At 53.4% G+C, this 15768-nt stretch overlaps 1 protein-coding gene across 4 annotated transcripts in view; it reads left to right on the forward strand.

The window, feature by feature from the left end:
* The window catches only part of Pip5k1c (phosphatidylinositol-4-phosphate 5-kinase type 1 gamma), a 36190-nt gene extending 27975 nt beyond the window's left edge, over positions 1-8215 (forward strand). Inside the window, exons 16-19 of one of the 4 annotated variants that reach the window (XM_026404263.2) lie at positions 742-865; positions 1934-2011; positions 4477-4578; positions 4781-4864. In XM_026404263.2, the coding sequence (XP_026260048.1) occupies positions 742-865; positions 1934-2011; positions 4477-4578; positions 4781-4783 (307 nt within the window). In that variant the 3' untranslated portion in view covers positions 4784-4864. Of the gene's footprint in view, positions 1-741; positions 866-1933; positions 2012-4476 lie in introns of all 4 variants that reach the window. The other 3 variants (XM_026404261.2, XM_026404262.2, XM_026404264.2) reach the window with 3 other exon arrangements.
* The last annotated feature ends 7553 nt before the right edge of the window (positions 8216-15768 follow it).

Here is a 15768-nt window from a genome sequence, read left to right on the forward strand (position 1 = left end):
TTTGTTTCTGACTCTGTGAGGGTTGTGGTTTTTGTTGCTCTGGGCAGGGCTGGGACGGAGCTGCCCCAGCGCGCCCCCTGTGGACCGAGCTGCCCCAGCGGCCCGCCCTGCCCTTCTGTCTTAAGATGGGGCCTTGCTGGGTGGCTGCGCGGGCTTCTTCCTATCCCGGCTTGAGTGCTGGGGCCCGCAGAGCGGCCCCTGCGCTGTCCGCACCTTCCTGGCTCTGCTCGGAGGCCCAGCAGCGCAGGCTGCCAGGCTGCGTCCCTGCTCCTGAGTGTGTTCACACCAAGTCTCGGCCACTCCCATGCGGGTGTAGGGACCGCCTCAGCACACACCCAGGACAGTGTTAGCACGTCACTCACAGCTGGAAAGGAGGCACCAGGCCCGGAGCCTCAGTGGGCATGACCTTGGGAGGCTTTGCACTGGGCCTGGCATGGAGCACACGAGCTCCATGAAGAGGACACAGCAGTCCCCGCCCCGCGGGGGAGACACTGCTCAGAGAGGGCATGTGACCTCCCAGAGTGGCCAGCAGGTCACTGGCTCAGCAGCAGCACCACAGGCGTCCTGTCTGCCCGCAGGAGGGGGGCGTGCTGGCAGTGTCAGCCTCAGGGACCCTGCTCCCTCGCAGGGACGCGCAGCCGTCGACGCCCTGAGACGGGAGAGGCGGGGAGGACCTGGGTGAGGGCCGGAGGCTGGTGCTGCCCAGAACGGCCCAGGACCTTGCCTCTGCCCACGTCCCAGGGTGGAGGCCTCCTTGGCCGGTGCATCTGCCACCACCGTGGAGGTGGAGACGGCCAGCCAGGCCTCGGAGCCCGCCAGCCAGGCCTCGGACGAGGAGGACACGCCTGCGGCGGACATCTACTTCGTAAGTGCCCAGGCCGTGGGCCCCGTGGAGGCCAGTTCCAACCCCTGAGGTGTCCGTCACCACACGCTGCCCCGCGTGTGCACACGCGTTCTCACCTCAGACGTGTGCATGCTGCCCTGTGCACTCTCGTCACCGGCACACTTGGTGCACTCACGCACACAGGCGCCGTCCTGGCCACAGGCTGCTCGGTCACGCCCACCTACCTCCCAGCTCTCCCCTCCAGGGCCGCAGCCCTGCCCCAGGCCCCAGGCTGGGCTCCAGGCTCTGGGTGACCCCAGGTCCCCTCCCAGCCTCGTCACCACCACCTCATTGTGCCACAGTCTCTGGCACCCTTTGACTCTCGGCCTTGCTGGGCCCACACTGAGACCTAGGCCGGGCGAGGCCCTCCGTCTGGACTGCTGGGACGGGCCCCGAGGCTTGTCCCCCTGGGTCGGGGCTAGGCCAGGTGCGCTCTGTCCTCCTGGAAAGCAGGAGGGCCTCGTGCTGCCCGCGGGGCCAGGGACCGTGGTACCTGGGCGAGGCCGGCTCTGTCCTGCCCTCCCCCAGCCAGGCGCTGCCCCCACCCCACAGGTGGACCTAGTAGTGGGGCTGCAGTCCAGGCTGCTGGCCCCCAGGCAGTCCTGGGTTCTCCACCCCACTCAGGGTCCGACAGTCTCAACTGCAACAGGAGAGGCCAGGGACGTCATTCTCTGGGGGCCGGTCACCCAGGAGCTGGCCAGGCCAGCACTGCTTCCTCACTAACATGCCTCCTTGTCTCTGAGCCGGGCCTGCCGGGGCCCAGGACTCCCCTCTGGCCCTGGAGAAGGATGGAGTGGGCCTGGGCCGTCCCCCGCCTGCGCCATCGCCCCACACCCGGGCTGGTGTGTGTCCTGGTCTGCGTGGGGCCCGTGGGGTGGTGTCCTGCCGGAGGACTGTCTCCACGCTGGGTGGGCCGCAGAGCAGTGCAGGCCCCTGCATGCCCACTCCCGCTTGGCCGCTGGCTTGCCCGCCCTCCGCCCGCCTGGCTCCAGGACTCCCCGCCTCACCCTCTCCTCTCTTCCTCCTCCCTCTGGCCCATGGCCCGAGCAGTTCACCGATGGGAGGTACTGGATTTACTCTCCCCGCCATCGCCGACTGCGGGCCGTGATGCCGAGCCCCTCGGGGACTGTAAGTGACCGCAGCTGGCCCCTGGGGAGAGGGGCCTCGCCCACTTTGGGGCAGCAGGGAGCTGCAGGTCCCCGACAGAAACTCCTCGGAGGACTTAGGAAAAGGGCAGGAGGTGGCGGCAGCCAGGCTTGCCCCCAGGGCGCCCTGCTGGGTGTGGGTCGTGGGAATGTCACCTAGTCCCAGATCAAGGGGGCACTGAAGAGAGTGCCTGTCTGCGGGTCTGTCCTGTGGGCCACGGGGGGGGTCCACTCCAACTGCAGCCTGCCTTGCCCCCCCCAGCCCTCTTGTCATGCGGTAGGTGGCCTCTTGTCACCACCCAGCCTCGCCCGTGAGGGCAGTTGGGGCCAGCAGGGCAGCTGCAGCACTAGCCCCTAACTGCAGCCCGTTGAAGTGTACGTCTCACAGGGGCAGAGGCCAGCTCCCCAGAGGGCCCGCCACAGCCCAAGGCTCAGGTCCTAGACGCAGTGCTCACTGGTCACTAGGCACTCGCCCCCTGCGTCTGGGAGGCCACACAGATGTTATGTAGCCATGGTGTCACTGTCCCCAGAGGCCGAGTCGCCCACTCTGAGCTGCACAGCACTTGCTCGGCCAGCCCAGGCGTAGACCCGGGAGCTCATTCTGCAGCTGGAGCCCCTCAGGGCTGCCCAGCCCTGTCCCTGTCAGCAAACCCCCTGGGTGTGGCTGTGCGCTGGGCACGTCCTCTGCCCGGCAGTCCTGGTGTCCAGCTGAGCCCGCAGTGGTGAGCAGGGACGCCACACCTGAGTCGGCTGCCGCCCGAGGCTTGGGCTGGGAGCTGGATGCACCAGCAGCCACGAGGGCCTCAGGGCCCCGGGTTTGGAGAGGTGGGAGAGGAAGGGGCTGGCAGGGGACATGGTGGGAGCAACAGGCGGCAGCTAGGCGTGGGGGGCACCCAGAGCTGGAGGAGCCGGAAGGACGGTCACCCGGGGTCCTGGCCACTTGGCCAGCTGGCAGCTGCAGGGCCCCTCTATCCTGCTTCTGCAGAAGGGGCAGCTGGCTGCACTGCCTTTCTAATGTGGCCACAGAGTGTCTGCTGCCAGGGACCCCTCCCAGGAGCAGCGTGGCCTGCAGGGCTTGGGGCTGCTGCCAGCCTCCCTCCCGGGGTTGGCCCTTCTGGGCCTTAGGTGGAGACCCTCCTCCCATCCCCGCTGCTGGACCCCAGCCGGTGCTGGTGGAGCTGGCGGCTCTGTCACCAGCCCAGTACCTGTGACAGCTGTGGGGGCCTGAGCTGGTTCCCAGGGCTGGAGGCGGCTCCAGAAGTCGGGGCCTTTGCAACTCCGTGGAGCCTGGAGGCCCCTACTGGGCCAGGCCACAGAGCAGGGGTCCCCGCCCACAGTGCCCAGCAGCCGGGGCAGTTCACATGGCCAGGGGATCGGGCAGGAGTCGTAGCTGAGTGGGCGGAGGGGCCTTCTGGGTGGAGGGGGCCTCACAGGGCCAGGTGGCGGGTACAGGAGCCTGGGGCAGAGCCAGAGCAGGCCAGGCCAGGTCAGCCAGCGCACTGGGCCACATGCTGGCGCCGGCCCTTGCCGTTCACAGACAAGGAAGCAGCAGGCCCTGGACAAGAGGGTGGGCAGGTCCCGGCAGTGATGGGCCTGGGGCAGCGTGTGGGCTGTGGCTGGGAGCTTAGGGGTCAGCCGGGGGACTGCCAGAGAGCACGGCCAGGTAGGCAGGTGTTCGGGCCTGGGAGCCGCCCAGAGGGTCCTGGAAGTCCAGTGGCGAGGGAGGCCCTGGGGGGGGGCAGGGAATGAGAAGGCCCGAGAACATTGGAGCCAGGCCTCTGGAGCCAGAGCCGACCCTGGAGGGACAGGGGTGGGCACCCTCCCTCCTCCAGACCACCCTCCCTCCTCCAGACCCTTCTCTTGATCCAGACCCTTCCCCGACACAGCCAGGCTCAGGTGGCCCAGCAGAGGCCAGAGTGCAGCTCTGCCTGGCCCAGCCCTGGGCCTAGCTCACTGGGCCCCATGCCCCCGAAGGGCATCCTTGTGCCCCCAGGAAAGTCCTGTGCCTGGGGCAGCCTGAGCTCGTGGTGCCACCCATGTTCAGGTGCTGACCGTCCTCTGCATGGTCCAGAAACAGGTGGGCACCCAGAGCACCCAGGACCTTCCGTGAGGGTCCCCGGGACCCTGGTGCCTGTGGCAGGTGGGGGAGGCTGAGAGGAGCCCCTGCTAAGACAGAGGCCAGGCTGCACACGGCGCCCCCTGCTGTCCCTGTCCCCTGCTGTCTCTGCCACCTCAGCTGAGCTCACCGCTTCCTGCTGTCTCCCGTCAGCCGCTCTAGCCCAGGGCCGCGGGTGGGGCAGAGCGCAGTGGAGAGGGCATCGGGCCTGGCGCCCCGCACCTGCCCGGGCACTGCCTCTTTTATTCTCTCTGTCTTTCTTCCTCTCCTGCCTGCCTCGCCCTCCTCACCCTGCCCTCCTGTGCCCCCGCACGCGCACCCGCCACCCGCAGCCCACCGACGAGAGGAGCTGGGTGTACTCCCCGCTTCACTATAGCGCGCAGGCCCAGCCCGCCCCCGATGGCGGCGGCGGCGGCGGCAGCGGCAACAACACAGTAAGTGGCCGGTGGCCGCCGGCCCAGGCCGAGCCCAGGCGGCCGAGAGGTCAGCTGGGGAAGCAGGCGGGCGGGAGGGTGCAGTACCCGGCCTGGCAGCCCTGGGGCCAGGCGTGGTCAGGTGGGGTAGGGCCCACACAGGGGCCCGTGGGTGGCACGGGTGGGTGGCTGCAGCACCCCTCACCCGCCCCCGCTCTTGCAGTAATCTCTATGCAGCCCCCAACCTGGAGCCGAGCGCCCAGAGCGCCCACGCCGCGTGCTGCTCAGAGGCGTCACCTACCCCCCGAGGCCTGGAGCCCGGAGACCTGGCCCAACCTCATCCTCCTTCGTCCTCCGGGGACACTGATGGCCGAGCCCCTCCCCACCCCGACAGCTCTGGGCCACCTGGCGACCTGGGGCGTGGCGCCTGGTGACCAGCTGCACCCACAGGACGACGACCCCCAGAGCGTCACCGTGTATTTATTTTGGTCTTCACTCCGCACAGGACGGAAGCACCTGCGTGCTTTTTTAGAGAAAAAAAAAAAAAAAGAAAGAAACAAACAGGAAGAGATCCACCGCTGCTCTGCGGCCCGCGTGCCGGCCCGTCTGCCACGCCAGGGACCGGCCCAGCTGCCCAGAGCCCACACTCCGTCTCAGCCCGGCGGCCTGCGGAGGAGACCCGTGGCTGAGAGGGCAAAGGCCACTGTCTTTGCGGGTCCTGAGGCCACCCCGTCCTCACCTGGAAGCAGGATCCCCCTCCCTCGGCCCAGGTGGGGGCCCTTGCGAGGCACAACATCCCTCAGCAGTGGCCTTCACACCTGTCTCCAGCCACTAGGAGGGACGGCCCGAGACTGGGCGTCCAGCAAGAAGGTGGCAACCCAGACCTGGCACTGGGAGCCCCCACAGCTGCTCCCTCCTGGCGGAGCCCAGGGCCGGGGCCAGGTGGAGGGGGGACTGGCTGTCCCTGCCCAGCTCACTGGTGCCAGTGGAGAGGACCCCCTGGGGACACACCCCTTCAAAACAGTGTCCAGCTTTGGGAGGAGAGCCAGCCAGACCTCCGGTCACTGGGCACCACGGCTGGCATCCCAGTGGGGGCCAGGCTGTGCTCAGGCCTGCATGGCACGTGGGGGCACATGGGCCCCAGGGGGGTGACCCTCTTCAGGGATGGCCATGCATGTCTCCACTTGTCATCTCCAGCAGGGACACCTGCTCCTAGGGGGACAGTGACCCCAGAGCCCCATTGGGCAGTCACCTGGGCCCCGCTGTGTCTAGAGGGGGCAGGTTGGAGCCACCACTGCCTCCCACAGGACCCCTGGAGGGGCGTGTTGGGGTGGCAGGGCCTCGGTGGGCGCAGGGGGAGTGGACCTGCTGCAGAGGCCGCTCTGGCCCTCGCAGGGCAGAACGGCACAGGGACCAGTCCACCCGGGAATGTGAAAGCCCGACCCATCACCTGGCGCCTCCCTGGCCGCTGCTCAGGCCCTCCCGGTCCCCCCTGCAGCAATGGCAGGGACCCGGCCATCTCACGACCCTCACCTGGTGGCTGATGCAGGGGCTCAGAGACCCCATCAGGAGGGGCCTATCTGGGGTCCCCAGTACCCGCCCGTCTCTGCCCAAGGAGGGTTTGTTCAGACAGAGCGTCCTTGGTCCCTGCCCATCCTCGTGAAGGACACCCCGCAGAGATCACAAGGGTCATTTAGGATCTGGGTGACTTGCAGGCACAGCTGCGTTGTCACTGCACCTGGGTCCCCAGGAGCCTTGGGCCTGGGGATCGGAGGCCACGGGTGCTGGTGCGGCCACAGCAGGAGAGACTCGGAAGACCCCACAGAGTTCCGTTTTTGTGTTAAGTGTCACAAAGAACCCCTTGGAGATCTGTGTGGTGTAGTGTTTTCTCCCTTTTGGGGACTGTCAAGCAGATGTTAAAGTGCCCCTCTGAGCTTGTCAAGAGCCATGTTTGCTTGTGATTTGGGGGGCTGGGGAGCCAAGGCCTGTTTCTGATGCTGGGCGCACTCCTGGCCTCCTCAGACTCCCCGAGAGGAAGGCACTGGGCTCACCGGCCGCCTCCCCTCCCAGGAGGTCTGTAAATACTGTCATGATCTGCTGCCCGGCTCGGCCCTCTGATGGCTACTACTGCTCAGGCTGTGTCTGGTGTCCGGATGCAGCTGTGAATCATAAAGAACTCGGAGGCCGACAAGGTGGAGACTCCCACAAGTCCTCTTCCAGCCTCTGTCCTTCTAAGCCATTCCAATGCGTCCCTGTGCACCCCACACCTGGCTCAGTGCAATACTCCTGTCCCCATGGGGTCCCATGCCATGGTACTCTCGCCGCAGCCCCTCGGTCCCCACCCCAGGACAACATCCCCCCTCTTTTTCTCTGGTGGTTGAAAACTGCGTCCCCTGACCCTGCCCCGTCTTGTTTTTATGGCCGAGCCAATTCCAAAACAACTGCAAACCTTGTGTGTCTTAGCTGTCACCGGGGGTTCCCTGTCCTCAGCCCCTGTGGTCTGGTGTGTGACAATCCAGAGCATGGCTTCCCCTGGCACTGACAAGGAGGCCGTGTCCCTCCGACCCAGAGCGCGGGGTGCCTCTGACAGTGCGGCTGCTGCTGGCCCCAGATAGCACTTGTACGCAGCTCGGGCCCCACCCCCACCACCCCCCCTTTTTATGTTGAGGATATTCTAATAAATCGGGTATAAACATCGACCTGCCTCTGCTGCCACTCTGTGGGCTCTGCGGTTTGGCTGGGGGTTAGAGACCACTGAATCGCAGCCAAAGGAAACGTCTGTGAGATTTTAACAATAGTGAGACCCACCTGTCATCCCACTGACCCCAGAGGCTGAGGCAGGAGGGTCCCTTGAGCCCTGCCGTCTGGGGCCAGCCTGGGCAACACAGTGAGACCCCGATAGGTGAACAGGTGTGACCTCCTCTGCACTCCAGTTCTGCTCAGAAAACACTTCCAAGCCTGCCTTTGTCACCCAGGAGTCCCAGCTCAAAGGAACAGACCCCACCCCAGAGTCTTCATTCCTTCTTCCAGAGTTGACCCAAGGAAGTGAAATATGGATCTCTTTGGGAGGAAAATGATTCTCTAAAATTGAGAGACTGCCCTGAAGGCAGGCCCTGGCTGTAAGCAAGCCCTGGGAATGCTGGTTGGTTGCAGAGGTGGACTTGGAAAGAGCAGGGCTCCGGTGAGATGGACACAGAGGTCTCTCGTTTTCTTCCTGGCCTCCAATAATAGCACGTTCTGCTGAGGATGTCACTTGGGTACAATGCCCCATATGTGCAAACCCGGGTCTGCAAACAGGAAGAAGATGGGCTCTCGGGGGCACATCTGCGTGTTTCAGAACTGGAGACCAGGGCTCCTCCCGTTGGGCCCATCCTGTCACCTCCCGTCCCGTGGCCTTTGGCAGGACCACTATCAGGAGCAAGAGGAGCGGGTCCTGGGTTCCTTTGGAGGAGCAGAGCACACACAGGAGTGTTGAGAGCACAACCCAGTCAAGATGGCACCTGGCATTTTGCCAGAAGGAGTGGTGGAGGGGTAGCGCCAGCGAGCCATTAAGATGATGATGGTTGAGTTGAGCTGAGTATAATTATTGGGATGATGACTGATTGCTGTAACTGGATGATGATAAATTGAAGCAAGCTGTGTATTCAGTTGTGTATATAAACCTCTGCTGTCCGGCAATAAGGCAGCTCCCGCTACCTCGGGTGCCCGCTACTTTTGAGTTCTCGCGGAATTCCTGTTGGGTTCCCGTTGAGTTCTCGCAGGGTTCCCGTAGAGTTCCCGTGGAGTTCCCGTGGGTTCTCTAATAAAGATCATTCCTGCTTGAATCTACAAGTGGCTCGTGACCTCCCGGTTATTTGTGCCCAGCCAGACTGTGGCATTTGGTGGCCCATGCGGGGAACGCCTGAAGCTTGGGGTAAATGAAACTGCTCGTCCCTGAGGGCATGGCGAGAGAATAGGTGACCGTTTAAAAAAACAATGTGTTCTTGTTTTGATTTGTTTTGTTTTTGTTTCAAGCTGCCTGTCCCTAGAACTTTCTCAGGCAAACTGGGGAAAGTGGTTGGCTCCAGGTTTGAAGTTGTTTGCCCCTGAGGAAGAGATAGAGATAGACCAGGGATATACATGTCAAGAAAATAGAAAAACTGATACAACAGATTTTTGTTCCGTTTTTGTTTCGTTTTGTTTCGGTTTTCTTTTGTTTTATCTTGTTGGGTTTCGTTATCTTTATAGCAGAAATATGGAATTAAAAATTAGTAAAAACCAAACTGAAAGGGTGTTAAGTAAACTGCTAGAGGAAGGAGGCATCTCAGTAAAATCAAGAACAGTAAGGGCATAGGTTAAGACAATAAAAAGGTGTAGTCCGTGGTTCATTAAAGAGGGGTTGTTAGATATATCACAATGGAACCATCATGGTGAAGATTTAAAAAGAATAGAAAAGGAAAGCCCAGGAACCCTGCCAGTTGGCACATTACCATTGTGGACGTTGGTACAATCTTGTTTGCTTAGTCCAGGAGAAGACATCCTATATCAAGTAAAAGAGGAAGTCTCTCGAGTTAGTCAAACAAGGGGAAAAAGTTTAGAGAAGGAGGGGCTATCAGGGGAGAAGTTACAACAGGAGGCTGCTACTAACACCTTTCTATCACCAGAGGGCGTAAGTGTCCAACCAACAGCGCCACCTATGGAGACAACCTATGCTGAGTGGCCCTCCACCCCCGTAGTTGATAGATGGGATCCTGAGGCAGGACCTCAAATATTAACATGCCCTGTATTTGAGCAGGCAGGAGGGCAGCGAGTTCACCATGCTTTAGATTTCAAAACAGTGAAGCAGCTGAAAGAGGCTGTAACAACCTATGGTCCTCAAGCACCCTTCACTGTAAGCTTGGTCGAATCCATTAACAACTTGAACATGACGCCAGCAGATTGGGCTAGTATGTGCAAAGCTGTGCTAAATGGAGGACAATACCTGTTATGGAAGGTTGCCAATCAGGAATTTTGCACAGAGATGGCTAGGTGAAATGCAGCAGCTGGTTATCCTCAGAGAAATATAGATATGTTGTTAGGAGAAGGACCTTATGAGGGTCAGCTCCAGCAAATTAGATATGATCCTGCCATATACTCACAAATCGCTTCAGCTGTGGTTAGGGCATGGAAGACTTTACAGGGGCATGGAGATTTACAAGGACAATTATCTAAGGTAATACAAGGAGCTAATGAACCTTATGCTGAATTTGTAAATAGGCTTATACAAACAGCTAACAGAATCTTTGGGAATGTAGAACAAGCAATGCCATTAATAAAACAACTAGCCTACGAACAAGCAAATAGATGGTGCAGGGAAGCCATTAGACCATGGAAACATGGAGATTTAAACACATATATTAAATTATGTAGAGACATTAATAAACAGAGGCAAGTCTTAGCAGCTGCAGTACAACAGGCTTTAGATTCCAGGCCAAAAACATGCTACAATTGGGGACAAACAGGACATTTTAGAAGGAATTGCCCCAGAGGAGGAGGGTTTAACAAAACTGGATATGATCAAAGGGGTAGAATACTGGGTATTTGCCCACGATGCCATAGAGGGAGACATTGGGCTAATTAATGCCGTTCTGACTATTATAGAGGGTACTCCGTTATCAAAAAACGAACAAGGACCAGGTGTTTACCCACGATATCGTGGAGGAAAACATTGGGCTCCATTGCCAAAAAACGGACAGGGGGGCCCAATGCTCCGGGGCCCACGACCACAAATATATGGGGCATTGGGGGAACCAAGCAACACCATCAGGGTAGTGCCCAGGACACATTATCCATCAGATCCCTCATGAGACAAACCAGAGGAAGTGCAGGGTTGGACATCTGCGCCTCCACCAGAGCAGTACAACTCCAGAGATGGGAGTTCAAATCATTCCCACAGGGGTAAAAGGACCTCTTCCCCAAGGAACAGTAGGCTTATTATTAGGACGCAGTTCTTCTACTCTAAAAGGACTTATGGTAAGTCCTGGGGTAATTGATCCTGATTATGAGGGTGAAATAAAAATTATAGCCAGTTCTCCAAGAGGTACATCAGTAATTTCACCAGGAGATAGAATAGCACAGTTATTAGTAATACCCAGCCTACAGTACTATAGAAAGAGGTTCCAGGGGATTAGTCTCCACAGGTGTAGACTGGGCTATGCTATCTTTAAATATAGAATCTTGCCCCATGCTAAAACTAAATATTCAAGGACACGAATTTAATGGGCTACTGGATACAGGTGCTGACCTTAGCATCGTCTCTCATCAAGAATGGCCAAAACATTGGCCGTTACAATAAGCCACTCAAACGCTTCGAGGCCTAGGAGTGGCGACTAATCCCCATAGAAGTGCAATGGTATTAGATTGGAAGGATCCTGAAGGATGTGAAGAAACTATTCAGCCATATGTATTGGATCATCTTCCCGTAAATTTATGGGGATGAGAAATCCTAGATCAATTAGGACTAACATTTAACAAATAACATCAATCCAAATGCGCCCACTATTATGGCTAGACAAGGTTTTAGGAAAGGAAAAGGATTAGGAGAAAAAAGAAAAAGTATAGTGGCACCAATACAAATAGATCAAGGAACAGACAGACATGGATTGGATTTTCACAAAGGGCCACTGAGACAATAAAAATTACATGGAAATCAGAAAGACCAGTATGGTTTCCTCAGTAGTCCCTGACTAAAGAAAAGATACAAGCAGCCCATGACCTGGTCAAACAACAATTAACAGAGGGACATATACAACCTTCCGTATCTCCCTATAACACTCCCATTTTTGTCATAAAAAAGAAATCTGGTAAATGGAGATTATTGCAAGATTTAAGAGCCATTAATAATGAGATGGTTATTATGGGACCTGCCCAATCGGGGATTCCCCAATTGTCTGCTTTGCCAAAAACCTGGTATGTTTTAGCTATAGATATTAAAGATTTTTTTTTTAAAGAGAGAGTGAGAGAGGAGAGAGAGAGAGAGAGAGAGAGAATTTTTTAATATTTATTTTTTAGTTCTCGGCAGACACAACATCTTTGTTGGTATGTGGTGCTGAGGATCGAACCCGGGCCGCACGCATGCCAGGCGAGCGCGCTACCGCTGAGCCACATCTCCAGCCCCTAAAGATTTTTTTTTTTCAATTCTAATTCATCCTGAGGATAGTCCACGTTTTGCATTTACTATCCCTGCACTGAATCATGAAGATCCTGATCAGAGATATGAATGGAAAGTACTCCCTCAAGGGATGGCTAACAGCCCAACTATGTGTCAAATTTATGTTAACAAAGTAATCCAGCCACTTAGAAATCAAAATCCTGAGCTACAAATATTTCACTATAAGGATGATGTATTATTAGCACAAAAAAATAAAAACACATTGCTAGAATGTTATGCCACACTTACAAACTTATTAAAAAATTATAATCTAGAGATAGCAATAGATAAAGTACAATTAAATTTTCCAATTAATTATTTAGGAGTTCTATTATCCTCGACCATGGTCCGTCCACCAAAAATTCAAATACGAGTAGATCAATTCAAATCACTTAACGACTTTCAGAAGTTATTAGGAGGCATAAATTGGATAAGGCCTCATCTAGGCATACCAACAGGAGAGTTGGGACCTTTATTTGATATCCTAAAAGGTCCATCAGATCCAAATTCACCCCGCATGTTAATGCCTGAAGCAAGAAAGGCATTAAAAATCATTGAAACATATATGGAAAATATGCATTTGGATAGAATTGATATAAGTTTGCCTTTATTATTTATTGTAATACCAACAAAAAATATTCCTACAGGAGTATTTTGGCAAGAAGGTTCATTATTGTGGATACATTTATCTTATTCTCCTAACACTATTCTTGCTAGGTATCCTGAGGCTGTAGGACAATTAATACTCAAAGGAATAAGAGCAGCAAAGGGAGTGCTTGGAATTTCTCCCAATAAAATTATTACTCCATATACTATGGAGCAAATTGATGTTAGCTAATGAGTTAAATACTTGGGCAATAATCATGTGCAAATCTAATGTTTCATTTGATAACCACTTACCATCTAATCCTTTGTTGTCTTTTTGGTCTTCACATCCTGTAGTTTTTCCAAAAATGACAAGAAAAACACCTATCATGAATGCTCCAAATATATTCACTGACGGGTCAAATAATGGTACAGTAGCAGTAGTTACCCCTGATCAAACTTTTACATTTTTAGTACCCAAACAATCAGCTCAAAAGGTAGAGCTTAATGCAGTTTTATAAGCTTTTGTGATGTTTAAAGATTCTGTATTTAATTTATTTTCCAATAGTCAGTATATAGTTAATGCTATAGTATCCCTTGAAGATGCTGGTAGGATTTCCCCTTCCTCTACTGTTTTCTCTTTGCTTTCCACTATACAAAGTCTAATCTGGGACACAAAAGATCCATTCTTTATAAGACATATCAGGGCACATACAGGATTGCCTGGAGCCTTTAGTTTGGGCAATGATTTAGCAGATAAAACTACACATGACATACATATTTTTTTCTACGCTAGAAGAAGCTACAGATTTTCATAAATCCTTCCATGTCAATGCAAATACTTTTAAAAAGCATTTTAAGGGCTGGGGATGTGGCTCAAGCGGTAGCGCGCTCGCCTGACATGCGTGCGGCCTGGGTTCGATCCTCAGCACCACATACCAACAAAGATGTTGTGTCCGCTGAGAACTAAGGAAAAAATAAATAAATGTTAAAATTTAAAAAAAAAGCATTTTAAAATAACTAAGGAACAAGCTAGACAAATAATATCAAAATTGTGTGACCTTGGGACTGGGGATGTGGCTCAAGTGGTGGCGCACTTGCCTGGCATGCGTGCGGCCCAGGTTCGATCCTCAGCACCACAAACAAACGAAGATGTTGTTTCCTCCAAACACTAGAAAATAAATATTTAAAACTTCTCTCTCTCTCTCTCTCTCTCTCTCTCTCTCTTTAAAAAAAAAAAATTGTGTGACCTTTTTACCACAAGTTAATCTGGGAGTCAATCCTAGAGGACTTATACCTAACCATATTTGGCAGATGGACGTCACACACTTGCCAGAATTTGGAAAATTAAAATATTTGCATGTTACAGTTGATACTTCTTCGGATTTTTGATGGGCTCCTTTCATGCTGTAGAAAAAACTAAAGATATTATAGCTCATTGCTTACAAAATTTTGCCACTGTGGGCATTCCAAAACAGTTAAAAACAGATAATGGCCCTGGCTATCCTTCTACCTCTTTTAAACACTTTTGCTCATCATTTGGCATTACTCATATAACAGGAATCCCATACAACCCACAGGGATAAGGCATAGTTGAAAGAGCTCATCAAACTATCAAAATGTACTTATTAAAGCGAAAAGACGGAATTGGGAAGGGGTATATATCCCCCAAAGATAAACTTAAAATAACCCTTTTTACTCTAAACTTTTTAAATTTGGATTCATCAGGGCTTAGTGCTGCGGAAAGGCACATGTGTCCATAAAATGTGCATAAGCCCAAGGTACTTTGGAAGGATATTCTAACAGGACAATGGAAAGTTTCTGACCCAGTGATTGTCTGGAGTCGGGGGTCTGTTTGTGTGTTTCCACAGGGAGAACAGCAGCCGATTTGGATTCCAGAGAGACTAACTAAAGCAATTTCTACAGACCAAAAAGAAGGTGATTTGACTCAAATCCATAACAGCTGATATCCAGAGCTCCAGTTTGGCTATCCTTACATCTGCGACAGTGGTTCTCCCACACCTGGAGGCTAATGAATAATGAACACCATTAAGGCGTATTTCAAATGTAAAAAACCTTGGGGCTTGCTTGTGGGAATACCTTCAGACCCATAGGCAAGTTACAGGAAGAAGGATGGGATATCAAAAGAAGAGTCAAACCCAGGTGGTAACCAGGATGCTTTTTTCAGTATCTATTTTATTATTGCCTTTTCCCACATCATGAAGTTCTATTTTGTTTTTGAGCTCATACACACCTGGGGTAAAGTTTTTCTGATTAGTTCTACTTTTTGACTGTGGAGTTTTTGAGCATTGCAATGGGGATTTCACCTGTGAAAAGCTACAAGGCCTTTACTATTATGTTATGTGTTGTATGTATTGTGTTATGTGTGCACACTGTGTTTTGTATTGTATGTCTGTATGTTCGTATGTCCATAGATCACAGATGAGGAGCGCTCATGAAAAAATGGATCCAAATATTTTTTTTATTCACGTGATTTACCCGGTTTAATTTAAATTAGGTAAACAGCTGTTGAGGATTGTTTTAAAAGGAGGTTAACAGATCTGTTTGTTTACTTTCACCTTTCCTTTTCATTATATCTAATTCTATTCAGGACACTAAATTGTTTAGAAAATTGCTTTTTTTTAGTGCCTGCTGGAATGTTACTTAATTTTTTTTTAGCCATCATTGCCAGAATTCCTATCTTCATCCCAGTGCCGGTAAAGACAAAGATAAAATCAATCTACAGCTTCTGCGATAGCTATCACAACAAACTGTATAAACTGATGTATCAATGAATAGTAACTCAACAAGTGATGCTCAATCAAGGAGTCAATTTTCTTTGGGAGGAAATGGACATATTAATGGATTCCTCTGCTTTGACCTGCTTGTAGAACTTGCCTGGACTATGTGTCACTTGTATGCATTGTGAACTCACACCTGTTGGTGCAGCGAATTGTGGTAGTGCCGGGGTATCTTTGCTCATGGTGTCATCATTGGTACAATTTTTCCAAAAGGGGCCGTCAATTGGCTTGGTGACATGGCATTTTGGGTCCTCCCCTTTCTGCTTGTAGCAGGTTATCCACAAGTATGGCTAAATAATGCTGGGCCGGTAGTCAATGATGGGTAAGATCCAATTGCAATGGTACCAACCTAGGACAGGAGGCTGACGCCTTGAGGTCAGCTCATCCGATGACGGGTAAGGACCATATGTAGAATTGGACAACCTAAGACAGGCACGGTCCCTAAGCCACATACTTGTTGTTTAAAAACAAAAGGGGGTGTTGAGAGCCACAACCAAGTCAAGATGGTGCCTGGCATTTTGCCAGAAGGAGTGGTGGAGGGGTAGCGCCAGCGAGCCATTAAGATGATGATGGTTGAGTTGAGCTGGGTATAATTATTGGGGTGATGACTGATTGCTGTAACTGGATGATGCTAAATTGAAACAAGCTGTGTATTCA

Source organism: Urocitellus parryii, chromosome 3, assembly GCF_045843805.1.
Source record: "Urocitellus parryii isolate mUroPar1 chromosome 3, mUroPar1.hap1, whole genome shotgun sequence".
Lineage (NCBI taxonomy): Eukaryota > Metazoa > Chordata > Mammalia > Rodentia > Sciuridae > Urocitellus > Urocitellus parryii.